This window comes from Oncorhynchus masou, chromosome 28 (genome assembly GCF_036934945.1).
Source record: "Oncorhynchus masou masou isolate Uvic2021 chromosome 28, UVic_Omas_1.1, whole genome shotgun sequence".
NCBI lineage: Eukaryota > Metazoa > Chordata > Actinopteri > Salmoniformes > Salmonidae > Oncorhynchus > Oncorhynchus masou.
Genome location: NC_088239.1, coordinates 67,182,765 through 67,202,935, shown reverse-complemented (window position 1 = coordinate 67,202,935; position 20,171 = coordinate 67,182,765). Strand labels below are relative to the sequence as shown.

Below are 20,171 nucleotides of genomic sequence, written 5' to 3'. Positions count from 1 at the left end.
GAAGAATCGAGAGAATACTGCTGTGAGGATTTGGAAGACAAGAGAAGAAGAGCAGGACTTTTGGGATAGGAGAGAAATAGAAGAAGAACAGGACTTTTGGGATAGGAGAGAAAGAGAAGAAGAACAGGAATTTTGGGATAGGAGAGAAAGAGAAGAAGAACAGGACTTTTGGGATAGGAGAGAAAGAGAAGAAGAACAGGACTTTTGGGATAGGAGAGAAAGAGAAGAACAGGACTTTTGGGATAGGAGAGAAAGAGAAGAAGAACAGGACTTTTGGGATAGGAGAGAAAGAGAAGAAGAATAGGACTTTTGGGATAGGAGAGAAAGAGAAGAAGAACAGGAATTTTGGGATAGGAGAGAAAGAGAAGAAGAACAGGACTTTTGGGATAGGAGAGAAAGAGAAGAAGAACAGGACTTTTGGGATAGGAGAGAAAGAGAAGAAGAACAGGACTTTTGGGATAGGAGATAAAGAGAAGAAGAACAGGACTTTTGGGATAGAGAAGAAGAACAGGACTTTTGGGATAGGAGAGAAAGAGAAGAAGAACAGGACTTTTGGGATAGGAGAGAAAGAGAAGAAGAACAGGACTTTTGGGATAGGAGAGAAAGAGAAGAAGAACAGGACTTTTGGGATAGGAGAGAAAGAGAAGAAGAACAGGACTTTTGGGATAGGAGAGAAAGAGAAGAAGAACAGGACTTTTGGGATAGGTGAGAAAGAGAAGAAGAACAGGATTTTTGGGATAGGAGATAAAGAGAAGAAGAACAGGACTTTTGGGATAGAGAAGAAGAACAGGACTTTTGGGATAGGAGAGAAAGAGAAGAAGAACAGGACTTTTGGGATAGAGAAGAAGAACAGGACTTTTGGGATAGGAGAGAAAGAGAAGAAGAACAGGACTTTTGGGATAGGAGAGAAAGAGAAGAAGAACAGGACTTTTGGGATAGAGAAGAAGAACAGGACTTTTGGGATAGGAGAGAAAGAGAAGAAGAACAGGACTTTTGGGATAGAGAAGAAGAACAGGACTTTTGGGATAGGAGAGAAAGAGAAGAAGAACAGGACTTTTAGGATAGAGAAGAAGAACAGGACTTTTGGGATAGGAGAGAAAGAGAAGAAGAACAGGACTTTTGGGATAGGAGAGAAAGAGAAGAAGAACAGGACTTTTGGGATAGGAGAGAAAGAGAAGAAGAACAGGACTTTTGGGATAGGATAGAAAGAGAAGAAGAACAAGACTTTTGGGATAGGAGAGAAAGAGAAGAACAGGACTTTTGGGATAGGAGAGAAAGAGAAGAAGAACAAGACTTTTGGGATAGGAGAGAAAGAGAAGGAGAGAAGATGGGGAGGAAAAAGATCCAGATAGCACGGATTATGGATGAACGTAACAGACAGGTAAATGAACACTGAGCTTTCTCCGAATAATGGTCACACACACATACAAGCCCCAACACTCCCACACCTGCACACAACTAGGTGGGAAGGAAGTAGAGACAGAGGCATTTTGAGGAGTATGTGTGTGTGCAGTGGGGCAGTGGTTCCCCTCTTCCTGTTATGACAGGAAATGCACTAACATGTGCTTCCTGGCCCCTAGAGCTGGGATGACCTCCCTGTTCCCTCTGTGTGTGTGTGTGTGTGTGTGTGTGTGTGTGTGTGTGTGTGTGTGTGTGTGTGTGTGTGTGTGTGTGTGTGTGGGTGTGTGTGTGTGTGTGTGTGTTAAGGGTCCTTGCTTGCGAGCACACGTGGGAGGGTGGTCTTCCATACAGTGACCAGCCTCACATTTCTTCCTCAGTGTTCTGATTATGACATTGTAGTAGAGACAGTGATTCTGTGCCCATATCTGTGTATCCTAATGTGATAGTGACTTACAGTCAGTCTCAAGTTAAGCAGTAATGGCCAAGGGCACCAGCATCCATAATTAGACTCTATTTAAATGTTAACATGACTGTCAGTCTGTCTGTTTGTCTCTCAGTTTAAGTATTCCCCTCAGGGGTGGTTTAGAAGTCAACATCAGAGTGCAAGAGCACACTTAACCTACATACATACACACATAATACCATACACACTTACATACATACATACATACATACATACATACATACATACATACATACATACATACATACATACATACATACATACATACATACATACATACATACATACCATACATACATACATATCTTACATATGTACACACATACACACATACCTTACATACATACGTACATACCTTACATACGTACATACATACCTTACATACATAGATACATACATACCTTACCTTACATACTTACTGGATTTTCAATATAGTCTATTGTCAACGCGCAGGCCAACATACGTACATTCAACAGTTCACGTACAGTATACACTGTAAACTCTCTCTTCTCTCACTCTCGCTCTCACTCTCTCACTCTCTCTCTCTTACTCTCTCCCTCTCTCTCTCTCCCCCCTCTCTCTCTCTCCCTCTCATTTCCTCTCTCTCCCTCTCTCCCTCACCCTCTCTCTCTCCCATCTCTCTCTCTCTCTCTCCCATCTCTCTCTCTCTCCCTCTCTCTCTCTTCCCCTCTCTCCCTCTCTCTCTCTCTCTCTTCCCCTCTCTCTCCTCTCCCTCTCTCTCTCTTCCCCTCTCTCTCCTCTCCCACTCTTTTCCTCTCTCTCTCTTCCCCTCTCTCTCCTCTCCCTCTCTTTTCCTCTCTCTCTCTTCCCCTCTCTCTTTCCCCTCTCTCTCCTCCCTCTCTCTTTCCCCTCTCTCTTTCCCCTCTCTCTCCTCTCCCTCTCTTTTCCTCTCTCTCTGCCCTAACTCTCCTCTCCCTCTCTTTTCCTCTCTCTCTCCCCCTCTCTCTCCTCTCCCTCTCTTTTCCTCTCTCTCTCCCCTCTCTCTCCTCTCCCTCTCTTTTCCTCTCTCTCTCTTCCTCTCCCTCTCTCCGTCACCCTCTCTCTCTCCCTCTCCAGGTGACATTCACCAAGCGGAAGTTTGGCCTGATGAAGAAGGCGTATGAGCTGAGTGTTCTGTGTGACTGTGAGATCGCCCTCATCATCTTCAACAGCACCAATAAATTGTTCCAGTATGCCAGCACTGACATGGACAAGGTCCTGCTCAAATACACAGAGTACAACGAACCTCACGAGAGCAGGACTAACTCAGACATCGTGGAAGTGAGTCCCACACACTGTATTGCAGACAAGTTCACCAACATGGTTTCACTGGTGGAAATCTGATTAAAAAGCAGTAGACACTCAGTTGGTTGAATGAACAGCTAGTGTAATACAGCTAGTGTAATACAGCTAGTGTAATACAGCTAGTGTAATACAGCTAGTGTAATACATGTGTTTGGCTAAGAACTCAGAGATCAGGGAGGCCAGCCTGGAGTTATGCAATGGTGTTAGGAGAACAAGTCTGGTGTCTCCTCACACACACATGTCCAACGTCCTCATTCAACCCTCTTCAGGGCCACCCAACGGACCGTGATCCATGTGACCGAGGTTAGGGGTCAGGGGTTAGGGATCAGAGTTCAAAGGACAGGTGCGTTGGATTTAGTCTCTGGATCGCTGACGGGAATCTGTAGCGGCATGGAGTACAGTGGTTATGGTCTTCCAGTGAAAGGTATGTGTTCCAACACAGGCCATGAGCCTCCCATTGGGAGTAGTGGAAAAACAGGTTTGATAGAGTGCAGAGGCTGATGGGGATGTTTCTGTGTGGGAATGGGGAAAGTAAGATATGCAGCCCAGTATTGGGAATATTTCATTGGTTCCATTGTAAACCAGGCAAACTAAAACAATCAAGCACAGCTCAAATATTCCACATTTAAAATGAGTCTGGTGGTCAATACTGTATGTCAGAGGTCCACAAGGGGGTGGTTTTGGCCTGATAGCTGATGTCCCTCTCCACCTGTCCCACTTTTTGGTCAGTCAGCCAGCAGCAGCATATAATCTATGTTAATCTACTGTAATCCTATCACTCATTACTATAATCTCAATATGCTCTTCTTAATCCCTCTCAACAAATGTCCTCTCTTCTCCTCTCTCCTTGCTGACCCCTAGTGTGTAGGTGTCTTCTGGAAGACAGATCGATGATGATGGGTCTTTTCCTCCTCTGTCAATTTCCTTCTCATCTCTCACATACAAGCCTTTCTATCTCTCTCTCTTCTATCTCTCTCTTTTGAACCTTTATTTAACTAGGCAATGACAGCCTACCTGTTCAGGGGCAGAATGACAGATTTGTACCTGTATATCTTTCAGCATCGCACACAGTCCCTGTCTCTGTATTGATAAACATGGTCAAAGATGACCTAGCTGTGAAACCCTGTGAACCGTTAAACTATCTTCTTTACAGGAATGGAATAGAAGAGACTCCTTTGTCTGGGTTGTTTTCTTTCCATAACGAGGTGTGTGTGTGTGCGCACGCGCGTGTGTGTTCTGTATTTGGTGCAGGAGGCCCAGGATAATGGCTATTTATAACTCTAAGAACTCCTGCATTCCTCACCCCTCTTTTACTAACCCTATTTCACTCCATTCTGTGGTGTGTGTCTGTGTTGTAGATTGAAAACAGCTGAAGCTCTCAGTAAGGCTCATCAATTAGAACACACACACAGGCCCAGTGGAACTCCAGCTCTCTTTGTGGAACCAATCTCTCCCTGATCAAAGTTTGGAAACCGGCAGCAGGCTAAAAATAGAATGCTGCTGCTAAGAATAGCCTTTGGGGGATGTGTGTGTGTGTGTGTGTGTGTGTGTGTGTGTGTGTGTGTGTGTGTGTGTGTGTGTGTGTGTGTGTGTGTGTGTGTGTGTGTGTGTGTGTGTGTGTGTGTGTGTGTGGACTGACTGGGAGGCAAAATACTTTTGTAATAAAGTATTTGCAGGCGAACAATAACATTAAATTCCTAATGTGTTGAGTTGTCTCAACATAGGACATGACGTAACAGTAGTCACTGCAGCCTAAAGTAAATTGAATAAAATTTGCCAAAATTATATAGGCCAAATTACTCCAGTCTATACAGAAATAATTCAAATAATTTGAAATATTTCACCACAGAGCATCATTAACTTTTTTTAAAGCTGCGGTTTGTTTTAAATCACAAACGTGTCGGCCAATATGCCTCGTTGGGAAGCCTGCAATTTGGGCACCGCGCATGGTCAGAGACCTAGCTGATTATTGAGTTGTTGCTGTCAGTGAAAAGCATCTATAATATGTCTGAAGATAACGTGTCTTGAATATAATTTTAAATGTTCAGACAAGAAAAATGGGAGGGGTGTGTGGCGAAGATGTTGGCATGTACAGTGCCTTCGAAAAGCATTCAGACCCCTTGACATTTTACACATTTTGTAATGTTACAGCCTTATTCTAAAATGGGTAAATAGTTTTTTTCCCTCCTCAATCAACACACAATACTCCATAATGACAAAGCAAAAACAGGTTTTTAAAAATGTAGGCAAATGTATTAAAAAACGTATAAATAATGTAACATATTTACATATATCTTAGCCAAATACATTTAAACTCAGTTTTTCACAATTACTCACATTTATTCCAAGTAAAAATTTCCTGTGTTAGGTCAGTTAGGATCACAACTCCATTTAAAAATGTGAAATGTCAGAATAATAGTAGAGAGAATGATTTATTTCAGCTTTTATTTATTTCATCACATTGCCAGTGGGTCAGAAGTTTGCATACACACAATTAGTATTTGGTAGCATTGCCTTTAAATTGTTTAACTTGGGTCAAACATTTCAGGTAACCTTTCACAAGCTTTCCACAATAAGTTGGGTGAATTTTGGCCCATTCCTCCTGACAGAGCTTGTGTGACTGAGTCAGATTTGTAGGCCTCCTTGCTCGCATATGCTTTTTCAGTTCTGCCCACAAATGTTCTATGGGATTGAGGTCAGGGCTTTGTGATGGCCACTCCAATACCTTGACTTTGTTGTCCTTAAGCCATTTTGCCACAACTTTGGAAGTATGCTTGGGGTCATTGTCCATTTGGAAGACCCATTTGCAACCAAGCTTTAACTTTAACTGATGTCTTGAGATGTTGCTTCAATATATCCACATACTTTTCCTTCCTCATGATGCCATTTAGTTTGTGAAGTGCATCAGTCCCTCCTGCAGGAAAGCACCCCCACAACATGATGCTGCCACCCCCGTGCTTCATGGTTGGGATGGTGTTTGTCAGCTTGCAAGCCTCCCCCTTTTTCCTCCAAACATAACAATGGTCATTATGGCCAAACAGTTCTATTTTGTTTCATCAGACCAGAGGACATTTCTCCAAAAAGTCTGATCTTTGTCCCCATGTGCAGTTGCAAACCGTAGTCTGGCATTTTTTAATAGCGGTTTTGGAGTAGTTGCCTCTTCCTTGCTGAACGGCCTTTCAGGTTATGTCGATATAGGACTAATTTTACTGTGGATATAGATACTTTTGTACCTGTTTCCTCCAGCATCTTCACAAGGTCCTTTGCTGTTGTTCTGCGATTGAGTTGCACTTTTCGCACCAAAGTACGTTCAACTCTAGGAGACAGAACACGTCTCCTTCCTGAGCGGTATGACGGCTGCGTGGTCCCATGGTGTTTATACATGCGTACTACTGTTTGTACAGATGAACGTGGTACCTTCAGGAGTTTGGAAGTTGCTCCCAAGGATGAACCAGACTTGTGGAGGTCTACAATTTATTTTCTGAGGTCTTGGCTGATTTCTTTTGATTTGCCATGATGCCAAGCAAAGAGGCGCTGAGTTTGAAAGTAGGCATTGAAATACATCCACAGGTACACCTCCAATTGACTCAAATGATGTCAATTAGCCTATCAGAAGCTTCTAAAGCCATGACATTTTCTGGAATTTTCCAAGCTGTTTAAAGGCACAGTCATCTTAGTGTATGTAAACTTCTGACCCACTGGAATTGTGATACAGTGAATTATAAGTGAAATGATCTGTCTGTGAACAATTGTTGGAAAAATGACTTGTGTCATGCACAAGGTAGATGTCCTAACTGACTTGCCAAAACTATAGTTTGTTAACAAGACATTTGTGGAGTGGTTGAAAAAACAAGTTTTAATGACGCCAACCTAAGTGTATGTAAACTTCCGACTTCAACTGTAAGTATTCAAACCCTTTACTTAGTACTTTTTTGAAGCACCTTTGACAGTGATTACAACCTCAAGTCTTCTTGGGTATGACGCTACAAGCTTGGCACACCTGGATTTGGGAAGTTTCTCCCATTCTTCTCTGCAGATCCTCTCCAGCTCCATCTTGTTGGATGGGGAGCGTCGCTGCACAACTATTTTCAGGTCTCCAGAGATGTCCGGACTCTGGCTGGGCCACTCAAGGACATTCAGAGTTGTATCCCAAAGCCACTCCTGCATTGTCCTAGCTGTGTGCATAGGGTAGTTGTCCTGTTGGAAGGTGTACCTTTGTCCCAGTCTGAGGTCCTGAGCGCTCTGGAGCAGGTTTTAATCAAGGATCTCTCTGTACTTCGCACCGATCTCGACAAACCATTTCTGTATGGACCTCGCTTTGTGCATAGGGGCATTGTCATGCTGAAACAGGAAATGGCCTTCCCCAAACTGTTGCCGAAAAGTTGGAAGAACAGTCGTGTTGTAAGTATGTGATAGTGGAGTAGTGGGTTGAGGGAACACACTAAATGTATTGGGTAAAGTGTTTTGAAATGTAATGTTGTGTTATATTTTTAAATGTATATACCTGGCTTCATGTTGCTGGACCCCGGGAGCTAATGGAGATCCTTAATAAATACAAATACAAACATAATTGTCTAGAATGTCATTGAATGCTGTAGCGTTAAGATCTCCCTTCACTGGAACTAAGGGGCCCGAACCATGAAAAACAGCCCCAGACCATTATTCCTCTTCCACCAACCTTTACAGTTGGCATTATGCATTGGGGCAGGTAGCGTTCTCCTGGCATCCGCCAAACCCAGATTTGTCCGTCGGCCTGCCAGATTGGGAAGCGTGATTCATCACTCCAGAGAACGCATTTCCACTGCTCCAGAGTCCAATGGCGGCGAGCTTTACACCACTCCAGCCAACACTTGGCATTGTTGTTAGGTGTTAGGCTTGTGTGCGGCTGCTCTGCCGTGGAAACTAATTTCATGAAGCTCCCCACGAACAGTTATTGTAATGACTTTGCTTATATAGGCAGTTTTGAACTCGGTAGTGAGTGTTACAACCAAGGACAGACAAATTTTACGCGCTACGTGTTTCAGCATGTGGTACCGTTCTGTGAGCTTGTGTGGCCTACCACTTCGTGGCTAAGCCATTTCCACTTCACAATAACAGCCCTTAGAGTTGACCAGGGCAGCTCTAGCAGGGCAGAAATTTGATGAACTGACTTGTTAGAAAGGTGGCATCCTATGACGGTGCCAGGTTGAAAGTCACTGAGCTCCTCAGTATGGGCCATCCTACTGCCAGTGTTTGTCTATGAAGATTGCATGACTGTGTGCTCAATTTTATACACCTGTCAGCAACGGGCGAGGCTGAAATAGCTGAATCCACTAATTTGAATGGGTGTTCACATACTTTTGTCCATGTAGTTTATGACCATGCATCACCACTGGAATTGATTTCAATATTTTTCGCCACATGACTACATAGTGTGTGTGTGTGTAGTTGAAATGTACGCCTGTTAGGACAGGAGAGGTGAGATGTAAGAGGTGCACGTCATGTTCCTTGGCATATGGAGAGGTTCCTCGCACTCTGTGCCCTTGTGAAGTCAACACACACATACACACTCTCTAATTGATGTGGAAGTGGTTAGGAGACCAGACCACCCAAAGGGGAGGAAGAACAACAAGGAGTGGAAGAGAAAAATGAGAGCGATTGTAGACAGTTGAGGGTGGCTTGGAATGGAGATATGGGGATTCAGTGCTTTCTCTCTTATTTTGTCTTCCTTTCTCTCTGACATATCCTCTCTTATTTTGTGCCTTCCTTTGTCTCTATCTAATTCTTTCTCTCCATCTTTCTCTTTCATTCTTTCTCTCTTTCTCATTCCTTCCCTCTCCCCTTTCTCCTTCACTCCCCTCTCTTTCCTTTTCTCTCTCTTTCTCTCTCGCTCTTTCTATCAGTTGTGTTCTCCTCTGAGCACCTTCAGTTAGCTGCCCACTCAACCAGTTGCTGTCTTCACCTCTCACCACACACACACACACCAACACACCTCTCACAACACACACACCTCTCACCGCAGACACACCTCTGTGTAGAGCTGTGTAGGCCAGGGCTCTGTGAAGAGCTATGTAGGCCAGGGCTCTGTGTAGGGCTGTGTACGCCAGGGCTCTGTGTAGAGCTGTGTAGGCCAGGGCTCTAGGGCTGTGTAGGCCAGGGCTCTGTAGAGCTGTGTAGGCCAGGGCTCTAGGGCTGTGTAGGTCAGGGCTCTGTGTAGAGCTGTGTAGATCTGTGTAGAGCCAGGGCTCTAGGGCTGTGTAGGCCAGGGCTCTGTGTAGGCCAGGGCTCTGTGTAGAGCTGTGTAGGCCAGGGCTCTGTGTAGAGCTGTATAGGCCAGGGCTCTGTCTAGGGCTGTGTAGGCCAGGGCTCTGTCTAGGGCTGTGTAGGCCAGGGCTCTGTGTAGGGCTGTGTAGGCCAGGGCTCTGTGTAGGGCTGTGTAGGCCAGGGCTCTGTCTAGGGCTATGTAGGCCAGGGCTCTGTTTAGGGCAGTGTAGACCAAGGCTCTGTGTAGGCCAGGGCTCTGTTTAGGGCTGTATAGGACAGGGCTCTAGGGCTGTGTATGCCAGAGCTCTGTGTAGAGCTGTGTAGGCCAGGGCTCTGTGCAGAGCTGTGTACAGCCAGGGCTCTAGGGCTGTGTAGGCCAGGGCTCTGTGTAGAGCTGTGTAGGCCAGGGCTCTAGGGCTGTGTAGGCCAGGGCTCTGTGTAGAGCAATGTAGGCCAGGGCTCTAGGGCTGTGTAGGCCAGGGCTCTTTGTAGAGCTGTGTAGAACCAGGGTATGGAGAGTCATGTGTTCTGAAATAAAGTGTAAGAGTTCTTCACGGTCTTCCTTTCATGTCTACTGTCATTTTGTTGTTGTGTTGCTGACATGTGTTTTGTCAGCAATGGACATGGAAGGTGTGGTTGTGGGGTGGAGATAGAGGTGGGGAGGGAGTGGGCATGAGAGAGCGAGAGAAAGAAGGGGTAGTGGGGGTGAGAGGGATGGTGGGTGAGGACTGGAAACTAGGGGTGCTCTGGGTGCCACAGAGGTAAAAAAAAAGCCTTCTATGGACATCCTTCAGACACAGGGTTGCTAAACCTGGGTTCGGCCACTCCCCCCTCGCTGTGTCGTCCAGTGACAGGTGGGCATGGCTGGGATGAGTGGCATAGCTGGGCCCGTGTGTGTGTGTGTGTGTGTGTGTGTGTGTGTGTGTGTGTGTGTGTGTGTGTGTGTGTGTGTGTGTGTGTGTGTGTGTGTGTGAGAGCTGTAGTGGTCTAGTGATAGGCTGTAAAGTGCTGAGACAGGACAGAGTTGAGCCAAACTGCATACATTACATATACATCGTCTGAAGATGCGTGCACACACACACTAGGGGAAAGCATCACAGCTCTATGGACAATATCAGCAGTGATTACAGGCCTACTCTCCACTCCATTCTACACTCCCCCCTCTTTTCTGCTCTCATCTCTCGTAATCTATGACTACCACACTCTCTCACCTCTATTTACAATACCTTCTTTCTCTGTCACTCTGTCTACCCTCTCCCCTATCATACTGGTGTTCAATTAAAGTATCTATCTGCCACGTGGTCTTTTGAGGATGTTATTTCTGCTCCAAATAGCGCCTCTTGGTGGTCGAAAAGTAGACTGCAGCTTTTCAGTGGTCTGCCATGCCCATGTGGTCTTTAGAATAACTGTTGTGCTTTATTCACTGACTATGCTCTCTGTGTGTCTGTCTCTCTCTCTCTCCCTCTCTCTCCCTCACTCTCTCTCTCTCTGTCTGTCTCTTTCTTTCTTTCTGTGTGTGTCTCTCTCTCTGTGTCTCTGTCTCCCTCTCTCTCTGTCTGTCTCTCTCTCTGTGTCTGTCTCTCTCTTTCTCTGTGTGTCTGTCTCTCTCTCTCTGTGTCTGTCTCTCTCTCTCTCTGTGTCTGTCTCTCTCTCTCTCTCTCTCTGTGTGTCTGTCTCTCTCAGACTCTGCGTAAGAAGGGTCTAAATGGTTGTGACAGTCCTGACATCGAGGCAGACGACTCTGCTGGTCAGAGCCCCGAGTCAGAGGACAAATACCGCAAAATCAATGAAGACATTGACCTCCTGATCAGCAGACAGAGACTCTGTGTAAGTACAACTGGACCTGTGTGTGTATCCACTCATGCCTGTTCCACTTCTCAATTTGCCTTGCTAACCCTGGTGTCTGTCTCTGTCCAGCAGGCTCTCCCCCCGCCTAACTACGACATGGTTGGCTCCATCCAGGGCCAAAACAACAGTGGACTACTATACTCTCACCCTGGGGTGGGGGGATCCTTGTATAACCACAGTCTTCCGCCTCTTTGCCAAACACACTCTGGCCTGCAGAGGAACAGCATGTCGCCTGGACCCCAACACACACACCAACCCCCCAGTGCTGGAAACTCAGGAGGGATGATGGGTTCAGAGCTGTCTAACAGCGTCTCCAACGCTGGTGAGTTAACTATGCTATTTACTTTACATGCTGTCTCTTCTAATGTCTGATGCATTGATAATGTACAGTACCAGTCAAACATTTTAGAACACCTACTCATTCCAGGGGTTTTCTTTGTTTTTACTGTGTTCTACGTTCTAGAATAATAGTGAAGACATCAAACTATGAAATAACACATATGGCAAAGGGTGGCTACTTTAAATAGTATAAAAAATAGTATAACAAATATATTTTGATTTGGTTACTACATGATTCCATATGTGTTATTTCATAGTTGTGATGTCTTCACTATTATTCTAGAATGTAGAAAATAGTCAAAATAAAGAAAAACCCTTGAAGGTGTTCTAAAACTTTTGACTGGTACTGTATATTATATTAGGCCTATTATGATTACAGTTTCAATTTGTCCTCCCAGGTTAAACAAGAAAAACATCCAGTATTCTCCTGTCTATCCGTCTCCTAGGTAGTGGTAACTATGGTAACCACCGTACCTCACCGGGGCTGTTATCTCCAGGAGGTATGGCCAACACTTCGCCCCCGATGATTCAGGCCAAGACTTCGCCCCCGATGAACTCCATGACACTGATTGGCAACCGCAAGCCGGACCTCCGCACGCTGCTACCCCCTGGCAACAAGAACAACATGCCCTCCATCGTGAGTGATCTCCTCCTTCAATCTCTGTCTATCTCCTCCCTCCATCTCTGTCTAGCTCCTCCCCCATCTCTGTCTAGCTCCTCTTTCTCCATCTCCCCTGAGACAGTTAGAACCTTCCTGACTCTTACACAGTCCCTCTGACTCATACACAGTTCATCCGACTCCCACACAGTTTCTCTGACTCCCACACAGTTCCCCTGACTCCCACACAGTTCCCCTGACTCCCACACAGTTCCTCTGACTCCCACACAGTCCCTCTGACTCCCACACAGTTCCTCTGACTCCCACACAGTTCCTCTGACTCCCACACAGTTCCTCTGACTCCCACACAGTTCCTCTGACTCCCACACAGTTCCTCTGACTCCCACACAGTTCCTCTGACTCCCACACAGTTCCTCTGACTCATACACAGTTCCTCTGACTCATACACAGTTCCTCTGACTCCCACACAGTTCCTCTGACTCCCACACAGTTCCTCTGACTCCCACACAGTTCCCCTGACTCCCACACAGTTCCCCTGACTCCCACACAGTTCCTCTGACTCCCACACAGTTCCTCTGACTCCCACACAGTTCCTCTGACTCCCACACAGTTCCTCTGACTCCCACACAGTTCCTCTGACTCCCACACAGTTCCTCTGACTCCCACACAGTTCCTCTGACTCCCACACAGTTCCTCTGACTCCCACACAGTTCCTCTGACTCCCACACAGTTCCTCTGACTCCCACACAGTTCCTCTGACTCCCACACAGTTCCTCTGACTCTTACACAGTTCCTCTGATTCTTACACAGTCCCTCTGACTCCTACACAGTCCCTCTGACTCCTACACAGTCCCTCTGACTCCTACACAGTCCCTCTGACTCCTACACAGTTCCTCTGACTCCTACACAGTTCCTCTGACTCCCACACAGTTCCTCTGACTCCCACACAGTTCCTCTGACTCCCACACAGTTCCTCTGACTCCCACACAGTTCCTCTGACTCCCACACAGTTCCTCTGACTCCCACACAGTTCCTCTGACTCTTACAGAGTTCCTCTGACTCTTACACAGTTCCTCTGATTCTTACACAGTCCCTCTGACTCCTACACAGTCCCTCTGACTCCTACACAGTCCCTCTGACTCCTACACAGTCCCTCTGACTCTTACACAGTCCCTCTGACTCCTACACAGTCCCTCTGACTCCTACACAGTCCCTCTGACTCTTACACAGTCCCTCTGACTCTTACACAGTCCCTCTGACTCTTACACAGTCCCTCTGACTCTTACACAGTCCCTCTGACTCTTACACAGTCCCTCTGACTCCTACACAGCCCTTCTGACTCTTACACAGTCCCTCTGACTCTTACACAGTCCCTCTGACTCTTACACAGTCCCTCTGACTCTTACACAGTCCCTCTGACTCTTACACAGTCCCTCTGACTCCTACACAGCCCTTCTGACTCCTACACAGTCCCTCGGACTCCTACACAGTCCCTCTGACTCCTACACAGTCCCTCTGACTCCTACACAGTCCCTCTGACTCCTACACAGTCCTTCTGACTCTTACACAGTCCCTCTGACTCTTACACAGTCCCTCTGACTCTTACACAGTCCCTCTGACTCTTACACAGTCCCTCTGACTGCTACACAGTCCCTCTGACTCCTACACAGTCCCTCTGACTCCTACACAGCCCCTCTGACTCCTACACAGTCCCTCTGTCTCCTACACAGTCCCTCTGTCTCCTACACAGTCCCTCTGTCTCCTACACAGTCCCTCTGTCTCCTACACAGTCCCTCTGACTCCTACACAGTCCCTCTGACTCCTACACAGTCCCTCTGACTGCTACACAGTCCCTCTGACTGCTACACAGTCCCTCTGACTGCTACACAGTCCCTCTGACTCCTACACAGTTCCTCTGACTCCAACCCCCTCCGTACTCTAATATGTTGTATATGTTGTATTGTTTTTCATGCTGCCAGTGTGAGGATTTTGACATGATGCTGGTAAGTATTGTGACATCACACAGATGGACAATGTGGAGTTGCTATGCTGAATATCTGTTTATGTCTCAAATGACCATAGACCCAAATCCTTCTAGCCACAAGTGTACTAATGTTAGTTTATTATTTTGTTGTTTCAGAACCAGAGAATAAACCACTCCCAGTCTGCCCAGACATTGGCTACCCCCGTGGTCTCCATAGCAACACCTACTCTGCCCGGGCAGGGTATGATAGGGTACCCCTCTGCCCTCTCCACCTCATATGACACAGGTAGGCACTCCGTCTTCTACCACTCCGTCTTCTGTAAATATGTGTTATTATTTGTATTATTGTTTCATTCACTTCTCACTTCCTCCCTTGCTGCTCCTCCTATGGACATTCCCTCAGGGACATTAGAGTTTCACTGTACCCTGCAATTACCTCTGCAACCCTTTGCATGTGACTAATAAACTCATCTAATCTAATCTCTTCTGGACAGTGACCTCAGCTCCATCTCTGACCAAAAGTTACACTCTTATAGTGAATAGGAAGAATTCATTTCAGATTTGCCCAAGATGTGTAACTTTTGTTGTCTCCCCCCTCTCTATTCCTTCCTCTGTAGTAGAGTACTCTCTGGGTGACCTGTCAGGGTTGGGTAACAGATCAGGATCTCTCCACCTGGGTTCAGTAACAGGCTGGCAGCAACAACCGCTACAGAATATACAGCACTCAGCACTGGGACACATGGGGTAATTGTGTGTGTGTGTGTGCGTGTCTGTCTGTCTGTCTGTTTCCTTCTCCTCTTTTGTAATCACTATCTCTCCTCTCCTCTCCTCTGTCAGAAACATTTGTCAGAACTCCAACCTTAACCTCCAGAATGTCCATCAGAACCTCTACATCAAGTCAGAGCCCACCTCCCCGCCCAGAGATCGAGGCATCGGATTTGTCAACGGAGGGATGGGGGGTGTGTCCCATGGCTACCCAACAAATCAGGGCCCGGCGGAGGCAGGGCAGTCTCCTGGCGACAGCCTATCCAGCTGTGGCAGCTCATACGATGGCAGTGATCGCGAGGATCACCGCGGAAATGACAACTTCCTGCTACACCCAATGTCCAATCATGGGCGCCACAGCCCGTCCCTCAAACGAATGCGCCTATCAAAATGCTGGGCTACATGATAAGGCATGCCTCTTATTCACAGAGGGGGAGGGGCTTGTGTAGAGTTACGTTTAGTGTTATGACTATTATTAAGCTTGTGTCCAAAATGGCACCCTTTTCCCTACTTAGTGCTCTTGCCAAAAGTAGTGCACTTTATAGGGAATAGTGTGCGATTTCAGATTTGCCCTATATTCTTCTTTTGCAGAGTGAGAGTGTTCCACTATAACAGGGACATTATATACAGGAGTGTGGAGGGAATATAAGTGACAGACTGGGTCTGAAATGGAACCCTATTGCCCACGTAGTGCACTAACTATGGGGAAATAGGGAGTGATTTGAGATAACCAGTGATATTATACAGGAGTGAGGGTGGATATGGTGTGGGGGTGTCGGTGTGGGAGGTCTGTTGCCTGTGTTGTGTATTTGTGGGAGAGAGAGGGAATCAGTAAATTAATATGTACACTATGTAAACTAACTAACAAAGGTTGAAGAAGTCTGGTACTCTTTATGGATAAGATACTGGTGAGTCACTAATATACTAGGAGACACAAGGACAGACACTGTGAGTGGACACGTCAGGGTGTGTGTGTGTGTGTGTGTGTGTGTGTGCGTGCGTGCGTGCGTGCGTGCGTGCGTGCGTGCGTGCGTGCGTGCGTGCGTGCGCGCGTGCGCGCGTGCGTGCGCGCACGTGCGCGCTCGCTCGCTACCTTGGCTCTGATGTCCCAATCTGCAGCTGGCTGACTAGCAGACAGAGTGAGTGTTCACTACAACCCATTCATGTTGCCGGTTCAACATATTTATGTGTATATATAAATGAAGAACAAGGGAGGATTTGGCAGACAGAGAGAGAAAATGAAAGGGATAGAGAGATAGACAGAAGGGAGGGAAAGACTGATGGAGAAAGGAAGAGAGCGATAGAAAGAGACAGAGAAAAAGGACAACGATGGGGGGAGAGGGAAGAAGGAGAGGGTGAAAGCCATTATGCAACAGGTTGCACAAAGCTGGAACTATAGAATAATAGTGATTGATCGATCAAGAAGTCATTCTAATATTCTAATTATACAGCTGGAACCCTGGACAACTAGAATGTCTCACTTGAAATGAAGGCGCCTAGGAATTGTAGTTCAACTCAGTCAGAATACTTTTTAAGAGCCATATGCTAACAAATACTATCTGAGTCATATACACTACAGTGCTACTCATTCAGATGGAGAGAAAGAGAGACTGTTTTACCAGCCAGATAGACAGAGCCACAGGGAGGAGGTGGTGTGAGTTAAAACAGAACTCCCAAAGCCATATTATTATAAAATGGGAAGTCAAAGCTTTGCTGCACAAACAAGTGGTTTCTCTTTATAGTATTTTGAAAATATTTTGAAAATCAAAACTATGAAATAACATATAGAATCATGTAGTAACCAAAAAAGTGTTAAACAAATCAAAATCGATTTTATATTTGAGATTCTTCAAATAGCCACCCGTTGCCTTGATGACAGCTTTGCACACTCTTGGCATTCTCTCAACCAGCTTCATGAGGTAGTCACCTGGAATGCATTTCAATTAACAGATGTGCCTTGGTAAAAGTTAATTTGTGGAATTTCCTTCTTAATGTGTTTGAGCCAATCATTTGTGTTGTGACAAGGTAGGGGGGTATACACAAGATAGCCCCATTTGGTAAACAACCAAGTCCATATTATGGCAAGAACAGCTCAAATAAGCAAAGAGAAATGGCAGTCCGTCATTACTTTAAGACATGAAGGTCAGTCAATAAGGAACATTTCAATAACTTTGAAAGTTTCTTCAAGTGCAGTCGCAAAAACCATCATGATGAAACAGACTTTCATAAGGACTGCCACAGGAAAGAAGACCCAGAGTTACCTTTGCTGCAGAGGATAAGTTCATTGGAGTTACCAGACTCTGCAGCCCATATAAATGCTTCACAGAGGTCAAGTAACAGACTCATCTCAACACCAACTGTTCAGAGGAGACTGTGTGAATCAGACCTTCATGGTTGATTTGCTGCAAAGAAAACGCTACGAATGGACACCAAAAATAAGAAGAGACTTGCTTGGGCCAAGAAACACAAGCAATGGACATTAGACTAGTGGAAATTTGTCCTTTGGTCTGGAGTTCAAATTGAAGATGTTTGGTTCCAACCGCCATGTCTTTGTGAGACGCAGTGTGGGTGAACAGACGATCTCCGCATGTGTATTTCCCACCGTAAAGCATGGAGGAGGTGTTATGGTGTGGGGGTGCTTTGCTGGTGACACTATCTGTGATTTATTTAGAATTCAAGGCACACTTAACCAGCATGGCTACCACAGCATTCTGCAGCGATACGCTATCCCATCTGGTTTGCTTAGTGGGACTATTATTTGTTTTTCAACAGGACAATGACCCAACACACCTCCAGGCTGTGTAAGGGCTATTTGACCAAGAAGGAGAGTGATGGAGTGCTGTATCAGATGATCTGGCCTCCACAATCTCCCAACCTCAACCAAATTAGAGATGGTTTGGGATGAGTTGGACCTCAGAGTGAAGGAAAAGCAGGTAACAAGTGCTCAGCATATGTGGGAACTCCTTCAAGACTGTTGGAAAAGCATTCCAGGTGAAACTGGTTGAGAGAATGCCAAGAGTGTGAAAAGCTGTCATCAAGGCAAAGGGTGGCTACTTTGAAGAATATAAAATCTAAAATATATTTTAATTTGTTTTGCACTTTTTTGGTTACTACATGATTCCATATATGCTATTTCATAGTTTTGATGTCTTCACTATTATTCTACAATGTAGAAAATAGTAAAAAATTAAGAAAAACTCTTGAATGAGTAGGTGTTCCAAAGCTTTGGACCGGTAGTGTATATTTCTACCTAGTTCTATCAAATAATTAACCCAATAATTAACCCACATCTGTGAAATTAAGGATGGCTATAGTTCTTGAAAATGTACTTAAAATAATGTGAACACTGTTAAAATATAGATAAAACCTTGTTTTTGTCTTCATATTGTGGGTTATTATGTAGCTATGTGCAGGTGCACATATTTTCTATCAATCTCAAACATTTAGGAAAATGTTTAGTTAAAGCTTCTCAACCTGCCACTGATGTTAGCCTAATAGCACATTCTTAAGGAAGGGTTGCTTCAAAACCCAGATGAAGTCACTCCTTGATTAAAAAGCATTCTCAATGTAGAATCTCCATTGGAAGTGTGTGTTAGTTCAGGAATAGGCCTAATCTGGGTCTGGGAGATCTAAGACTGTAGAGTCAGCGTGTATAGACAGAGCAGAAGCTGGACGGCTGCCTCTCTTCCCGACAGACAGTTTTATATTATGTCAGATATTATTACTGAGAAGACATAAGAAACCCACCTAGAAGCACAACTTCTGACTTTGAAAGTCACCTTTGTTCTATGTTGCCAGGTTGCAATACAATACAATACTGATTGATGATATCAGTAGACTACAAGAGGGCAGAGCCCCACAACAGGTTATAGACTAACCAACAGCCTGAGGCTATTCTACTCACCTAGCTCATCAGAGCTACAGTATTGTTTTCATTCTATTTTATTTTTCTTCATCATCAAAATTGTCTGTAATGTAAAAATCTGCAATTTACCTGTACCTCAGATTTACCACACCCATTATCATAGTTTGAATAGGATTCTGAGAATGTTGTATAATGTCATGTTTTGTATCAGTTTTATCAACAGAATAAAGCCTTTTCGTCTCAATAATGTAATATGGTATCTGAGTGAAGGTCCCTGGATGATTTATTTATGTTGGTGCCATGTTGAATTGTGTTCTTTACGTGAACTTTATAACGCTACTAACCACATGACAGTGGGTAGTGCACTCAGAGATTAGGGGTCAGACACCAGGATGTCTTTCTGAGGTGAATGTTTGGACGCTACAAGGCTCCAGGCAGCAATAGCAGGCCTTTGTCACCACTTGAAGACAATGTTTCTTATCGGAAGGAAGGGAGCTAACATAAATAAACATGTATTTTCCCGCACAGGCAATGAAATTAAAAGGTAATGGTATTTTGCAGAACAATATACAGACTCTTTACTTTTAAACCAGCCTCTGTGTGGTTTGTTTGACTCCCATGACTCCTGTTTCTGTTCCTCCAGCATCTCACAAACTCCACAGCACCACATTCAGACTGCATCTGATGTACCTGAGCCGTATCCACAAAGCATCTCAGAGTATGAGTGCTGATCATACTTTGTGTGTAATTACATATAGCCGGGAAGAAGTAGGGCGGGGGTGTATGTTTCATGATTAACTACACATGGTGTGATTGTGATAACATAAAGGAACTCAAGTCCTTTTGTTCACCCGACCTAGAATACCTCACAACCAAATGCCGACCATATTTCCTCCCAAGAGAATTATCTTCGGTTATAGTCACAGCCTTGTATATTCCCCCTGTTACACCTGTTCAGTGTGCATTTACAGGTGATTACAGGCCATTTTAACACTCGTTCATTACACCTGTACAGTGTGCATTTACAGGGGATGTTAATGGGGCGGTAGGTAGCCTAGAGGGTAGAGCGTTGGACTAGTAACCGAAAGGTTGCAAGATGAAGTCCCCGAGCTGACAATGTAAAAATATGTTCTGCCTCTGAGCAAGGCAGTTAACCCACTGTTCCTAGGCTGTCATTGAAAATGAGGTCACTGTTCCTAGGCTGTCATTGCCAAGTTAAATAAATGTAGAAAAATAAATAATAATAAAATGCTCTGACTCAGAGACTCTTGCTCCAGAGACTGGGTGGGCTGATCCCTGGGGACAGCCAGCTCCCTTCCCCAGGGATATGGTGGGAGGA

The 20,171-nt window shown here is 45.2% G+C and overlaps 1 protein-coding gene across 6 annotated transcripts; it reads left to right on the top strand.

The window, feature by feature from the left end:
• The first annotated feature begins 1,084 nt into the window (after positions 1 to 1,084).
• On the top strand, positions 1,085 to 19,079 carry LOC135518125 (myocyte-specific enhancer factor 2C-like). 6 transcript variants are annotated; one of them, XM_064943040.1, is made up of 8 exons: positions 1,085 to 1,381; positions 2,942 to 3,145; positions 11,096 to 11,239; positions 11,330 to 11,582; positions 12,046 to 12,236; positions 14,359 to 14,488; positions 14,820 to 14,946; positions 15,040 to 19,079. In XM_064943040.1, exons 1-8 carry the CDS (start codon positions 1,328 to 1,330, stop codon positions 15,371 to 15,373), a joined length of 1,437 nt encoding a protein of 478 aa, XP_064799112.1. In that variant the 5' UTR covers positions 1,085 to 1,327; the 3' UTR covers positions 15,374 to 19,079. The 6 variants fall into 6 exon arrangements, with proteins under 6 accessions (XP_064799112.1, XP_064799111.1, XP_064799109.1 ...); XM_064943039.1 differs by having other exon boundaries at positions 1,238 to 1,381; positions 11,333 to 11,582; positions 14,823 to 14,946; XM_064943037.1 differs by having other exon boundaries at positions 1,238 to 1,381; positions 11,333 to 11,582.
• The last annotated feature ends 1,092 nt before the right edge of the window (positions 19,080 to 20,171 follow it).

Excerpts from the sequence above, each read along its gene's own strand:
- LOC135518125 (XM_064943035.1), top strand. The coding sequence starts at position 1,328 with ATGGGGAGGAAAAAGATCCAGATAGCACGGATTATGGATGAACGTAAC. Across the intron at positions 1,382-2,941 it reads TGGATGAACGTAACAGACAG|GTGACATTCACCAAGCGGAA; the intron begins GTAAATGAACAC and ends CTCCCTCTCCAG. Across the intron at positions 12,237-14,358 it reads AGAACAACATGCCCTCCATC|AACCAGAGAATAAACCACTC; the intron begins GTGAGTGATCTC and ends TTGTTGTTTCAG.